Source organism: Patagioenas fasciata, chromosome 7, assembly GCF_037038585.1.
Source record: "Patagioenas fasciata isolate bPatFas1 chromosome 7, bPatFas1.hap1, whole genome shotgun sequence".
In the NCBI taxonomy this organism is placed as follows: Eukaryota; Metazoa; Chordata; class Aves; order Columbiformes; family Columbidae; genus Patagioenas; species Patagioenas fasciata.
The window spans coordinates 34,375,332-34,391,199 of NC_092526.1; the positions used below are offsets into that span (position 1 = coordinate 34,375,332).

Consider the following 15,868-nt stretch of genomic DNA (forward strand, 5'->3'; position numbering starts at 1 on the left):
TTCTGCCTGATTTGGCTTGACCAACGAAAAATAAGTATACACTTACGTGCTAAATACACATCAGTACAGTTTTGCCCGACCTCAAACTTGTAGCAATTAGGATATTCCTAGGCTTTATGAATCATAGAACAGTTTTATGGCTAAAAGGGGGATTCTTTAGTCCTAGACTCTACTCTGGAACACTAGACCATAACCCTATTAAGTCAACAGGAGTTTTAGATAAGGATCAGATTCCTCTATGCTACCTTCCCCAACTGGCCAAGAGTATTTCTTGTGCTTTTCTATGCACTCAGGACAAAATAGCACCTTGCAACTGGAGTCCAGCAATAGCCAGACCAATGTTTCCCCCAGCAAGTCCCAAGAAAAACAGAGGAGCGATATAGAGGCAAAGCAACAATAATGGGGCAGGAGGGTTTCACATTGTGACAGACTTGGCAATGTGCTCATCCAGTGCTCTGCTAATGAGCAGGTGATGCAATAAGTGCTTTCCAGTGCTGCCCCAGGGCTGCTTGCATCCCCTGCTGAGGCTTCACAGTTTAAGTCTTCAATGCAATGCTGAACTGCAAATTCACAAACATCTGTGCAAATTAACCATCATCCAGGTTATAGAAAAGAACATTTGGTTGAAACCTCAGGCAGAGGCTTTAAACGGGGCTTCCCACCGTGGCAGTGGATGCCAGCATTAGGGACAAAACCAGCACAGAGGTCAATACGTAGTTTAATAGGAACAGAAACTCCTAAACTTCACAACTATCTCAAGTAATAACAAGTCAGGGGGTTTATGAGAGAGGATGAGAGAGACATTTGTGACCCAGACTGTATCTGAACACCATTGTTGCGACTCCTAACCAGAAACCTGCTTTGAGCTCTGCAATACATAGCTTTTTGGAGTTACTCATGCTAACTTTTTACATGAAGACGAGCACCTAATCGAGGTTGTTGTGTTCCTCTGTATCTCACAAGGCCTCCCAAGGGCAACTCAGCCACCTGTTAACTGTCTGCAGAGGTTATGTTCCTACTTGGGCACCTAAACTGGATGCCTAAAAGACAGGCATTGCGAGTACCACTGTCTTCCCATTATGTACGGGCAGCACTTGCAGGGACGCTGCAATCATGTGCTCAAGTAGGTCAGACACAGATAGCATCCTTTTTTGGCAGGTAAAGACTCCAGCCTGGCATTCAGAGTTAAACACAGATGCTCATCTCCAGCTCACCCTGCTGGAGCTGACAGATACTCCCCTGGCTCTGTAAGGAACCATTTTCTGCACAGGGCATAACCAGAAATCCTCAGAGTGGAGAGAATTCTTGCAGCTTCACAGATAGCTGCAGTTCTGTCTTATGCACAGTAAGAGTCTATAGCTGTTCTATTAAACTTCGGTGGTTCCCACCCACACCCAGTAAACCAAGTCTATTCGACACCATATTTCTTTTTAGTAAACAGCTGTTAATTCCTCCATGCAGCACAGTCCCCTGCCTCATTCACAAGCACTTAGTGCTTTTCATAACAGGACACACTCCGTCACAATACTACCTGGTGGTTATTCAGAATAATTTTACTTTTAATCTGACCATAGATAAGGTTCCTTTTTTCAAGGCCTCCAAAATGAAATCTAAAACAACTTCTGACCAGAACAATGTAAGCAGTTTCTCGCATTTTTAGTTATAGCTTGCTTTCATTTCAGTAGCAGAAATGTCTAGAGAAAAAAAAAAAATGGAGGTTTGAGTTTGGTATTTCTGTACTGGAAACAGTTTTCTATTCTCATGTAAGAAAAGCTCAATTACTATCACAATGTGCACAGAAGTTCAGATTTATTAGTACATAAACCTTGAAAACATCAGTGAAGTAAGGGAGCTTGGTTAAGAAAGGTTTCTATCAGATACCCACAATGGAATCATTGAAGGACCTTTACAAGTGTGACTAAAGTTTGCCTAAATGCTAGCTGACCAAATAATATTTTTGTTTTGTCACACACACATCCCCCCTCGACACTTCCCATCCCCTGAAACCGGTTACTTAAGTATTTAGAAAGATGTAGATCTGTTTTCAGAGATCCCACGTATTTCATTTACAGTTTTTTTCCACTTCATTTTTTTCCCCCTCCTCTATCAAGCTAGATCTACTACCTAAGCCTCACTGGAAATCATGAAGACTTTTATTCTCTTAAAACTATTTGGCAGTTTTGCTAGTTCCTGAATTACATTTGCCAAGCTCTATCTAAATACTTGTTTTATAAAATGTTGTTGGAAACAGCCAGTTTCTGTCTGACGTCTACTTTTACATTGGAATACCAAGAGTTTATGTGAAGCAAATGGAAGCAGCCCGAATCATTACCTCCATCTTCCCAGGTTTTATTTTTGCAGTACCCTGTGCTGTGAGGCAGCAATGTGCTATTTCCCCATTATACAGATGGCCAATCAATACTTGACTCGCTCAGTGTTGCAGATGATATTTGAATTCATCTTAAATACCCCATGGCCCAAGCTTTAAGATGTGGTAGTGTTAGGTATCTTTAACCAGACACCAGAAGATTCAAATCCTTTTGCCAGGAGGTCATTTTAAGAAAAGCTTCATGCTTGAGATAATCAAATTTCAGTTACTAGTTACAAGCTGTCCCCTGAAATTCAGGGGTATTGGAATGACCTACTAGTCTGCAACGTGAAAACTAACACTGCTGCGATGGTGATGTTGGCAGTCATGTTAGTGAATTGGGCTGTCTTGAGTCCTGAGCTAGAGAGATATGCATATAAAATAATCCAAAAATAAGCATGCACTGTTCTAAAAGAGGTGATATAAATTACACTGTATACACACACACACAAAAATAGCTCCTGTAGCTGGATGACCCTGTCTGTAACAAAATACCAGACACTTTTGACCAGCCAGTGAAAACATAACATCCTTGGCCGGCTGACCTTCCCCTAAAAATAACTTTGAAACATTTTGTTGATCTATAAAAGAACAACATAGCATCTAACACCTATCAGTTATTGATCTCTTCTAAAATTAGGGACCTCTAACCTAGATGGCTAATGTAGCACTTGGATAACTCACTGCCAGGTAATATCAAAGGCAGCTGCCTAAGCTGCAGTGACTGTCACTGGTTTGCCTGCAGTAGATATTAACCACTAATCAATTTACAATATGACAATAAACAATTAAGAAAAAAAACAACACACAATAAAAATCTGTGGATCCCTGTATGAAAAATAAATATCTAAACCCTAGTACTCCTGTGAAAACATAGCACTTGCAACCTGTTGACCCAGTCAGGAAAGTGTTTAAAAATTCACATAACTCCTATGTAATATACCCTTTCCCCAAGGCTGAAATTCCAGGCTGGTAACCCTGAAGGAGGTACCTTTTAACTAGGGCAAATCTGCTTTCTCTCTTGAAATATTATGTGACATCCATCATGCCATCTGATGACTTGTAAGTAATTTAAATAAATTAATGTGTCTGCCTTGGAATTTCTTTCGTCCTTACCAAAAAAATCCACTGTTCTTCTCTATCTCTACCATTTTCAGTTATGAAATTAAGACTACTCACCTGCAAAAACTGTTTCCTATATAAAAGTCACAAATAATTTGCACATAGTTGGACTGAGAACATTCACAGGTGACAGAAATAGCAACCAGTATTATATTAACTGGACTAAAACATGAATGATCTCCTATGGGTGCTGTGAAAACCTTCCTGAATTTATAGTGCCTTAGAAATGGCAATGGGTACAGGAAAGAGTACCCTGTACAAAACAGATTCACAAAGTAGCCTGTCTTAAAGTAGAAACCTGTCATTTTAAATCATCTGGAAACTGAATTAGCACATACTACTGGAGATCAGCTGCCATTTATAAAGATACTATGAGGCTTAAAATGCAAAGAAATGAAAGATATTAATTGTCCTCCTTTAAATGAGCTCAAACATGTTAAATGAAGAGAGGCGTTTCCACTAAAAAAAAAAAAGAAATACCTTTGCTAATAGCAGAGAATTCAGATATGCACTGAGCTTGCCAGACTTCATTTAGTTTTCTTTCTAAAGAGCAAATTGCAGTTTGTCTCAAAAATAAAGAGCTGCACTTCAGGATCATTAGCTACTTTTACATAAAAAACCCCTGTTCATGATATCATCAATTTGCACAAGATTATTTTCTTCCTGGAGTTGGGTCTCCTTATTACCAACCCTTTGCACAACACTAAGAAATAAAGGTGGTGTATCAGATGGGCCTTGTCTCTTTTTGGAAAAGACTCCAGCTGCTTCTCAATTACTGCATCAAGCTTAAAACTCCCCAGAGTTAAAACTCTGTGTGGCCATTTCTCACTTGTGGGTTGGGTACAGGTTAGTGCTCTGTCAGATCACCTTCTTCTGGTCCTCGAGCCTGTGTTAAACCAGTGAAGAGACATGCACAGAGAGCACACTTCTCAGGACAGGAGTCATCTTTGTGACTTCTTCATGGTAAAGATTTAAGTGTGATGCTGTGAGGTAGAAAGAAAAAGAATGCCAACATCGGCACAGGGTGGTTTTGCTGATACTGTAACTGCCTGCTCTTGAAGATAAACAACACTCGAGGCATTCAAGCTTTACAACCAGAAAATTACAACCTCCATTTCCCATTAATCTCCTGAAATCTGATACCCATTTGCAGCTCAAGGCAAAAAAAAAAAAAGTTAACCTCAAGATTTACAGATCCTAGCACAACAGGGCTCTAAACTTGGTAAGGGTCCCTGGAGCCTGCTACTTTCATACAGCTAATAATTTAATAAAAGCTGCCTACAACTACCTGTTTTTTTGCCTCCAGAAGCAGTCGGAAAAACCAGTGGCTTCTGTAACTTTTTTCCCCTTTCTTCTTTCTTTTGGATAACAGACATCTGGCAGAACAGAGATGAGCAATGGGATTTTCTCCAGGATCATGACCCGGAGCTGATCAAAGAAGAGAATCGGAAAGATGTGGAGGAGGAGATCAGAGTGCAGGTGTGCTGACAATAGTAAGAGGACACTAATAATGTGCATCGCCTGTGTATATTTCTCTACAGCTGTAAGAACTGGCCCTGGTATGGACCTTACCTCCTTCCAGAGTCCCTACTATCTGTTCTTTAACACTTGTTTAGCTGAACATTTGTCTGCGGTGTGATGGCAGAACAGAATGCTTAGAAGAATTCAACTGTATGTGTCTGGACAGGTTGACAAAGTGATGCAACAGGAACTGGAGAATCTCAGACTGGCTGTGGATGGAGAGGGGAGTGGCAAACAGAAAAAAGGGAAAAAAAGTGAAAAGGTAAGAGCAGCAAGCGTGAGAATTCAGAGTAAAGATCAGTTCTCTGCCCAGATACATTTGTAGTCAGTGCAAACCCTAGTCCCACAGATACCAATGTCAAAACGTCCACCCTAAATAATTACTGAATCTTAAGTCAGAAGGTGTTTAAAAATCTTTTCACCTTTGACTTTTTTCAGGGCTTTTCCTTTAGCTATTATTATTCCTTAACCTTTACAAATATTGCTTAGGACAAGTAGAACTTTTCCAGAGATAAATCATTACAAGATAGATGAGATTTTCAAGAGGGATACACACCCTGTTTAAGTCCTCTGATCCAGTCAAACAGGAAAATCCAGAGAGTCCCTCTTTTTAAGGTGACAGGTTCAGATTAATACAGTTTTCCAAGGAAAACATGGATCTTTGTGCCAGTAAGTTTTCCGGCTGCTTGCTGTTTTCCTTCTAAATGAGGACTGATTAACATTTTTCAAAACCATACACACACAAAAAAAATTTCACTTTGAATGTCTTGCTATAACCTTTCATTTCTCTGTAAAAACACAGATCACATACAGTCAGGTACACGTTGTTTAACTATGGTACTACTTTACTGTTGAAGGGTTTGGGAACTCACAAGTTTATTTAAGCATATCAAGTAAGTTAAACAAGTACATTATTTTAATGTATGTTACCCACTGAAACACGGCACACATGTTCATATCTAGTTTCAGACCATTACCATATGCAGAATTCCACAGCTCACAGTCCTCCAAATTCCTTACCCAAGCATTTAAACTATAGATCATGTCAGTGCAAAATGACTCAAAGCTTACAGACCCTACCATTCAATCAGCAAATCCATTTAAAATCCTCAGGGCAAATAGCCAACTCTAATCTCATGTTATACTTCATTTCTATAATCCCTTTAGCATGCAAATACTTGCTATTGCAGTCCTTCTACTCAAATTATCTTTAAAAATGCTCTTTCACCTGACAAAGGTGCAGGGGCAATTTACTAATGCAAGACTGATACCAACTGGGTTGCTAAGTCTGTTTCAAAAATACAGAGGCTTCAGATACACAGAAAAGATTGCTACAATCTTCACAAAGTTGTCATGGGCAGATACATGTAGGTCAGCTGGTCAAAACTGATTCCAAATGTCACATTGGAATTGTAAAGCTTTATGTTAGCATGGTTGTTGTTTTTTCTTTTCTTCAGTATAGTGCTGGAATGGGTTTGGGTGTGGGAGGTTGTTTAAGTCTTGTTTTCCCAAGTTGTGCCAAGTAGCCTGAGAGAATGAGGGAGGGGAGAAGAGGACAAGAAGTACTAATTAAATAATACAGGTTCCCTAAAGATTTTTCTTGTAGGAAAAAAAAAAAGGTAAAAAACCCCACAGTTCTATTTTATGGACAGGGAACAGAAAGAAATATACAGTTTTAGTAAAAAAAAAATCTTTCCCTGTGCAAAGCTTTTTGAAATGTGCAATCAGCATTGGCAAAGGCTTTTTCTAATTAGTATTTGCATAATATCTCAGACTGTAAACCAATACAGTGTGCGCAGACCTGTGCACACAAGAAAACTGATCTTGTACAAGAAGGATAAAGTGGTCTGGAAAGTTTTGGAAGCAACTTATTGATTTGTTATTTAGCAAAACTCCTCTAGTTTTTCAAGGCTTGTGTTACCACATCGTGGGTCCCATACGTCCGCTCTCTGAACTATTAAACGTGAAATAACAATAGGTTTGGATTCTCATTGTGCCCATAAACACATCTGGAGCACAATGTAAAACATTTTCTTTTTTCTCCCAAGACGTATATTCTGCAAAGGAAATCATTCTCAGGAGGATTCAGCATTCTTCAGAGAATACACACCTTTTTCTGCACTCTGTCAGTGGGGAATGGGCAGCAAGGGTAATTACTTTAAGTGAAATCTTACAAGTGGAGTTTTCTGTCTAGGGGCACTTGCCGCAACTCACAATGCTACATTTGTCCTCCTCTGTTTTAAGAAGGGATTTCTTTTACTCTCTCTGCAAGAGAATTAGGGCTTTTTTTGTTGTCAGTAATAGTCACTATCCAGGGGTAGATGTCATCTGCCTTTTCAAGCACAGCTTAGGATAAGTAGTTTACAACTCAGAGAAAAAAAAAAAAACACAACTAAAAATCACACAAAAACCCCCAAACCAAACAAACAAAAAATCAAAACCCCAAAGAAAACCAACAAAGCACACCACCACACACAAACATCCACACCAAACCTCCCTGACCCATAGGAAATAATTTGTATTTGAAGTCCTGTTTGGAAGTCCCTTCCTTGGGGAATTCATTTAGGACAGCTGGGAATTGGACTGCAAAGGGAAAGGATAAGCAAGGTAATTGCTCCTTCCCAGCCAGTGTTTCAGATGGCTCAGGCCTTAAACAAAATTTAAGAGCTCCAAGCATATGTGTAGGACACTCTTACTTCCATATACCATTCTTTCTAGGCTGAACTTTGTCACTTGCTCCCAAACCTTAAAATACCACTTAATACTAAAAGCTGACACTTAACCCTATCAAAAATTGCTCTTACTGCCCCCTGAGATAAAAACCCTATTTGCCACCTTTGTGGAAGAATCACTGTGGGTGGAAGGACAAATTGCTTCTCTCATTACAAATAGGTGTCCAGACCATTAGGCTGGTTTGGAAATAGCTAGACTAATTAGATTGCACCTAATACGCAACAAACCACACCACTATCATTTGAGGCATAGTTGTCATATGCCTCTGTCTGTGTTGGAAGCATCTCACCCCACAGACTCTCCCACTGTTACTTGTCCTTGTGGTCCAGCATTGACAGAACATAGAGCACAAGTGTTCAGAGATGCTGTGCTGGGCTTCAATTGCTCCCAATCTGATGACTGTCACAAGGGAGGGAATGAGGACAACAGAAACAAAAGAATGCAGTTCAGCTCTGCTGCAAATTGTATTTTTCTTCACTATGCACAGTGGCAGCTTGTCAGCTACCCAGCCATGGATCAGCAAGCTGGGATTGCAAGCACCTGGGTAAAGACAGTAGGATTGCCTCCTGGTGAGGGATGTGGCATTGATGTCTATAAAGGCTAGTAAAAAGATACCAGAACGTCCAAGTCCTCGTGCAGCCTAGCAGAGCCTGTTATAAAGCACCTGAAGTAAAAGATAAAGAGCAAGCTTTTCTTAAAGTGCTTTCTACAAAGTTTGTGGCATCCTTGTGCCAGCATAAATGTTTAGTGAAATGTTTTTCTTCCAAATCCACCCCTTTGTGCTGACAGCCCAAGCTTCTGATTTGGGTGGCTCAACACTAGCCAACAGCTTTACAAGCATTTCTTCTAGATGTGTGTCATGTACCTAACCGTGGCATCCAGAGGGCTTAGCAGCCAAAGGAGTTTCTCTTGGGGATCTGCAGCCAAGTAAACCACCACACACCTAGCTTCTTTAAACTGTCTTTCCACCCCACATAAGACCTGAGATCAGCTCTCTGCAGTTACTGACCTGGAAGTCACATTTAAGTGCTTATCAGGGTGCTTTTTATCAAGCCCATTGTGCTGCTTTTCCTGCTCTGCTCCCCCAAGGATTAGTTTTGGATCTAACTGCAGGTAAAGCAACCCATTGCAAGTCAGCACACCCACACATAGACAGAGACATGGCCAGAATTCAGAAAAAGAAGACATGAGAACCTAAGTGTGTAAAAATTGCTTCTGAGATAGGCCTTGCTAACACCTCAATGCAGCTTTGAATATCCCTTTTGATGCAGAAGAGCAGAAGCAAAGAAAACCACAAGAGGTGAACTAAAGCAATGGCTATAACAGGAATATTGACATCAGCTGGGAGACTTGATAAGAGCAAAATCATAGTGTATAAGGCCACAAGACAGGCTGGGTCAGAATGGAGAAAAGGCTGGATTTGAGAACAATGATTGACAATCCCTGTTGGATTTTCTCGAGCTAATGGTGATTAACACCCAGAGCTCTCAGCCAGCTGTGGGGGCTGTAACCTCTTTGGATGCTGTAGCTAAATCCAACAGGGATTACAGATCAGAGCCCCTCATTTAGGTAAGAACTTAATCATCAGTGAGAACATCTTTGTCTAAGGGCTTTTCCAGTACAAGTATCAGAAGCTGCTCTCTATATCCTAACATTGCCAGAAAAGACTTCTCAATCCAGAGCAGATGCACACAAATCTGCACTTGCTCCATCTCCCACCCAAGCATCATGATGCAAGGAATCCACTCAAACACTGTGTAGACCACTGCTTATACACTGTCCTTTCCCTTAAACCACAAGAGTACTTTCCTCTCATTACTTTTCCACATACTTGGTGGCAGTAGCTGCAGACAGCCAGTGGCAGCAGGACTCGTATGATCACAACCAGAGGGTGACACAGATCCTGCAGTTCCAACATGGAACAGTTCCCTCAATGAGACATTTTGGCTGCTCTCTCCCTTCTGGTGCCAGGGAATCTCTGATCTGGAATCTGGTCTGAAATCAGGTCTGTGTTCGCTTGTAGCAACCTCTGAGCTACTCAAAACATTTTATAAGCCCACACAATAAGACAAGACAGCACACCGAGCATGGAAGACAGTCTTCTGTCATCTGCCAACTAATAACTAATGCAGTTCACTACATGTGACTTATCAAAGCAGAAAATAACCAAGTAAATGGATGGCTACACAGAAGCTAGACTGACATTTCAGAGATAGAAACAAGGAGATATCCATTATAAATTATGAGCATGTTCACATTCATTAAACATTATCATTTTCTAAATAAAAGCAGTTCCCAGTAAGACATTTTGGAGAGAAGCCATTGTCTACATTTCATATTTCCCCTTATCGCATATCTCAGTGTTTGCCAAATTTCCCATAAATGCTGATGTTAATTAGGAAAACACATTTTCCCCCCTGCATAGTTCATTTTTGTTTTGCTCTTGAGTTATTTTATTGGTGAAGCTGCCTTGAGGACAATACCAGTTGGCCAATAAATTCAGCATATGCTTAGTGTCTTTACATAGGTGGAAATGAGCTTTTCTTCCCAGTCAGACCCCATGATACGCAATTTCTAGCTTGTTAGAAGAAAGGTTAAAGAGACAAAGCTGGAGAAACACCAGAAATAAACCACTGACAGTCTCAATATTTCCTCTGTTGTTAAAAGAGCATGGCATAGGCTTTCTTCTTCCCATTCCTTTTCTTTGAAACAAAACCCAACTGGCACATTCTAATGAGCATTTGCTGCCAAGCTTATTTATGTAAAGAAACCTAAGGTATAGTTCTGTAGAAACAGAGTTGTTTGCATTATTCTATCCCAAAACTTAAACACGCCACTGTTTCCTCGTTAGCTTATCCATATAGCTCTGGGTTTAGTTTGCATTTTCAGCTAGATTATCTTTTTTGCTTTGTAAACAGTGATTCAACTATATATATATTTACATTGCAGCTGTCCTTGAGAACTTAAAATTGATGTATTTTTGAATACTGCTGATCCAATTTTAGGAAAAAACCAGCATTTTCCAGCTAATTGGATATTTTTTTTTTATCTCAACAGCATACCCTCTAGAGCTCTGCAGAAGTATTCACTATTAAAAAAATAAAGTAAATGACTGTATTCCCAAGGAAGGGAACATAAACTTTTGGAAAGAATAACCTGTCTTGATCAACTAAACATTTAAGCACATGCCTAAATGTAAGCCACTGAAGTCCCAGGATACATAAACGCTACTGTGTAAATAGTTCCACTGAAATAATTCTAAAGTGCTTTGCAGAACTTACGTTTAGACACCAGTGGTGGGCACTAACATGGATTAATGATGTCCTCTCCACTGCTAATTATCCCTAACCGTATTTATGGCTTGTGAGCTATGAGTAATGGAGGGGGCTTGAGGTATACTGATTCACATCTTTCTTATTTATGATTTCCATAGGTGTTTTGCAGTAGGTAAAGAAACTGGTCTCATAAGATATAAAATCTTCCCATAGTGAAAGTGGTGAAAATATCAAGAGAAGAGCAGGTCATGTTTTTCTGACCTCTTCAGGCTTCTTCCCTGAGGCATGAAGAAAGAGAATGCAGGAAGGATGTCTGATGGTTAGGAGGCTAGCCAGAGACTCAGGAGGGTTGGTTTCAGGTCCTGGTCCAGCTATAAGCACCCTGGTGTGACCTTAGGGAAGCTGCTTATATATTTTGCCCCAATGTAAAAACAACATGAACAGTCTCTGGAGCAACTACTTGGACCCCATGCCCTTTTTCCTTCCTGCTTCCCTCTCAGGTAAGGGCCATGTTCCTTCAACCAGACTCATGCCCCAAAAAGGAGGGAGAAAAGAATTTTGCCTTGGAGCAAATAGCCCTGAGGTTCTTTTGTATGCAGCCACACCAGAAGGAACAGGACTGATTGCTTCTTGGTACAGTGCTCGGGGGCACTCCTCAGCAAGGTGACAGCTGCAGTTGAGGTATACATGCTCCCCAAGCAGCTATATCCTAGAAGGGAGCAACACCCACCAGGTTACTTCATGCAAAGTCAAGTTCAAGAGCACCTGCCACAGGATCAGCATGTGATTCATGGGCTGGACACAGCTTCTCAGCCCAGGGCTGCTTCACCTCTCCCATGCCTTGGTGAGGCACTTAGGAATGGGAACATCTACCGTGCTTTTATATAATAAATAGGGACATGACTTCTTCCCTCAGCACATTCAAGGATATGCTTTTTCTTTTTTGGGTTCCTTCAGTAACAAGAGCCACATTCAAACACAAACATTTGCTGTTCTGGCCCTCACTTTGCTTCTATACATTCACATATATATCTGTACTAAAGTCAGTAATTCCTTCCTGTTTTTGTGGTCCTCAGAAAAAAGCAACAACTGGGAGGAAAAAGATACCCGAGCTGGAGCAAGATCTAACCCCTGACAGGTAAAGAGAGCATCTGTTTACCCAAGATTCAGGCAACAGGAGGCTGCATCCTCTTTGTCACCAACCCTTTTAGCTTCTAATCACACAAGGAGAATCTCAATATTGCTGCGCTTACCAGCATCAGGCGCTCTACAATAAAACCTCTTAACAGCTATAAATATCCATAAAAAAGTCTACATGATTAAAAAAAAAAATACAAACTTGAAGCACATACACTTCAGCTAAACCATTTTTTGCGTTCCCAGTGAACACCACAGACTTGCCACTGCTCCTCCCCAGATCATGGCTTTGCAACACCAGAAATAGCAGAGCAACAAAACTACTTTAAAGCTACACAACACAGACCCTATTTTTCCCGTCTTCAGCAATACATACAAATTAAGATCACCATTCTGCAACACGCACCACTGGGGCCAGTCTCCATTAAGTTCGCTCAGGTTAATTCTAGTATGTAAAGCTCGGCACATGTAACATTTAGGCAGGATATAGACCACGTTTGCCTCTTTGCCATCCTCTTTGCAGGTGCAGAAGCACCTGGCAGTTTTGTTGACTGTCAGATTTTCCATCCCAGCTGAAACCTGATAAGGGAGGCTGCAGACCAGCCCCTCTATTCCATAAATCACCCTTCATGTCTGCGGTATAATGTACATGTCATAAATCAACCTTGTTTATCAATAAGAGTTCTAGCAGACCTGGCGATTTCTTGTGCACCCTTGCTCTTTTAAGCACCCTTATTTTATTTGTAGGATTTGAGAAGATTTCTTCCTTTGACATTACATTTTCAGTGAGCTCATGATGCGTTCACTGATAATCTGGTCATTTTTCAGCTGTAAACACAACACAGACGCCTATGTGTAGAGATATCGCCACTGGGACCAGTGCAGGGCAGGACCCAGGAGAGCAGGGCTGGAGAACAGTATGAAGGCAAACACACTCAATCACTGCAGGGGAAGCACACAGGATTCACCCCACAAATCTGTTTGTACAAGACATGCACAGAAAGACCTGGACTAGATCATTTGGGTGCTAGCCTTACACAATCAATGATCTCTTTACCTGCTTTAAAACGAGAAAAACTCTACAAGCAAATATTTAAAATACATGTGTCATGGATTGTAAGAGAGGTCATGCTCTGTTATAAGAACAGTGCCAAGCTAACAAGTATGCATATATTCTGTGCTTTTAAAATTACTCTTGCACATACCTGCTTCTTATAAACAAACTTAATACAACGTACAACCATTTAAGAACACAAGCATTTTAGTAGCTGGCTTTTAATCAGAGTTTATATGGCATTTTTGGCTCTAATGTTTTGCTCTTCCCTGCTGAGCAGGGAAGGATGAAACATTTCAGAAATAACCAAGAAAAGCTCAGGTTCATCTCATTTCTGACATGGTGGAGGGGGCACATGGGGCTTTAGTCAGAGACTGATCACATCACACTTACTTGGAGGAGACTCAGGGCATGCATCATTAAGCTTGTACAGTAAAAATAATAAGACAGGAAAAGTAGAAGTCATGCTCCCAACAGAACTGTCAGATTAGTCCTGTTCTACCTTCTGCTTGTTTTATGATGCATACTCCAACATAAAATCACTGAGAATAAAAGCAAGAGTCAGAATGGCAAAAATCAACGTTGTTGAAGATGTGTTAAGTTTTGTATTTCCTTATTACTACTCCTGTATTAGTTGTGCCACTAACACTGCATAAACATAAAACTCCCTAGCTGAAATGAAAAAGGGCTGCAGACTTCAAATTACAGATATGATTTTATTACCCAGCTGAGACTTACTATTAAATATTTTTATTGTAGCAATACCAGAATGTCCCAATTAAGATAGGCGACAAAGACAAAAAAAAGCTCAGATATTGAAGGGAAAGGATGTTAAAAATGCATAAACAACAGAAGATCTAAAAGTGTTCAGATCAATATTGTTTACACTAACAATATAAGAAAAATTCCAACAGGCTTATTCATTTTACATAATTCTTGAAGCAGGATCAACCTGCATAACCTAGTGTCAAAAGTATCATTGAAATTAGTATTTAGACAGAATTCTGAAAGAGTGACTAAGGAGAACACCCCCACAGTAGTAGAAAACTGGATACAAATATAAGCATATTAAATTCTCCATTACTGGGAGCCATTTCCAGCCACTAATGGAGATAGGAAGAAATGGTTCCACTGGAGAAGTTACACTACGGTTCCCACTGTATGTTTTTCCCCCAATCCTCCTTTGGCCAGCATCACCCTAACCCTGCAGTACAAGGACCACTGGTTGCTCTGATGGAATCATTCCCAGTATGTTCCTGAGAAGATGAGGTTGTCTATTGCAAACAGACTAAATTCCAGGAAGAGTTAATGAATTACTGCTAATTGGAGAGCTAAGTGAATAGGCATAGTAGTGTTAGGATTGCTATTATTATATAATTTAAAAATAATTTCCCAGTAATTGATATTAATGAATGAGTCTATTACACAAGTCATAACTGATCTTGTATCACCTGGAAATGGGTATATGGAGTTGGTGTGAGAGGGAGCCATGTGGTGTGTGAAGTAATAAAAGGGATTCCTTGCCATAACATAGAAAGCTATACTTATTGATTTCATATTTATGCAGCTAATCACCTTCTGATCTAAATAATACATTTATAAAGCTAAGGAAGCATAAATAATTCTCAAGCTAGTCCAGTTATCGAAGGACTGAATTTTTACTTATGGTTCCCTCGAATTTCTGAGTGATGTCTCTTGTCCATAGGACCATCGATTCTCTATACAGAGAGCTAGTGGAAGAAGGATTACTAATAAAAGCCAAGACTGTGAATCTCTCCGACTATGTTGGTAAAGTACACATTTTACAGATAATATGGTTTTTAGTCTAACCATACCACCAACTATTCAATGTTCAGTGACCCCTATTTCCAGTCAAGAATGACTTCAAGAGTAATTGCACTTTCAGGACTTTCCAACTTTAATATCTAAAGCCATGTATGCAAATCAAGTCTGTTTCTACAGGGTGCTTAATTCCTTTCACTTTTGCTGCTGAAACCAGGGCCTGTTTGTAGAGCTGGTGCTTAGCTCCAAGTACCAGGGCCTGGAAGCCTTGGATATTTTTGGATACCACAAGCCACTCTAAGGTGGAACATCCTTTCAAGGAGCACTGGCCAAGCATTGGCAATGCAATGCAAACCTATCAGACTAGGGGTCATAATCCATTCAGAATATTTCCCAGAGAACAGCAAAAATCATAACTTCAGTATTTGTCCATTCAGGAAAGAAGACTCACCCTTTTACCTCCCCCTCTCTGACTGGCCCTGAACTTCAAGCGGTGCTTTGAGGCATATCTGGCCCTCGATTTGAGTAAGATGTTTTTCTGCCCAGTTCTGCATTTCATAGTCCTGTTGCTCAGTTTCTGTTACCTGCAGCTACAGCAAGACATGCTTGCCCATGCTGTACAGAGAAAAATAAGAACAAACAACGCACTTGAAGGCTGCACTGGTATCTGACACCATCTCCAAAAGCATTTGGTGATGTACAGTAAAATCACAGCAACCTTAGCAGGAAGAAAAGAAAGCAGCAACCAAACAGTTGTTTTAAAGGCAACCATCATTTGAATTTGCAGACATCCAGAAGTCATAATGCCTCTGTCTGTTAGTATAGTATGTATCTGCACTAGAAAAATCTGCGTTGTCATACAATCATCTCTAAATG

The 15,868-nt window shown here is 40.3% G+C and overlaps 1 protein-coding gene across 2 annotated transcripts in view; it reads left to right on the forward strand.

Annotated features, from left to right (window-relative positions):
* Positions 1-15,868, forward strand: part of IQCA1 (IQ motif containing with AAA domain 1) — a 105,964-nt gene that overhangs the window by 65,232 nt on the left and 24,864 nt on the right. Inside the window, exons 10-13 of one of the 2 annotated variants that reach the window (XM_065840982.2) lie at positions 4,863-4,969; positions 5,178-5,273; positions 12,096-12,157; positions 14,916-14,998. In XM_065840982.2, the coding sequence (XP_065697054.1) occupies positions 4,863-4,969; positions 5,178-5,273; positions 12,096-12,157; positions 14,916-14,998 (348 nt within the window). The remainder of the gene's footprint in view (positions 1-4,862; positions 4,970-5,177; positions 5,274-12,095; positions 12,158-14,915; positions 14,999-15,868) is intronic. The other variant, XM_071811319.1, reaches the window with a different exon arrangement.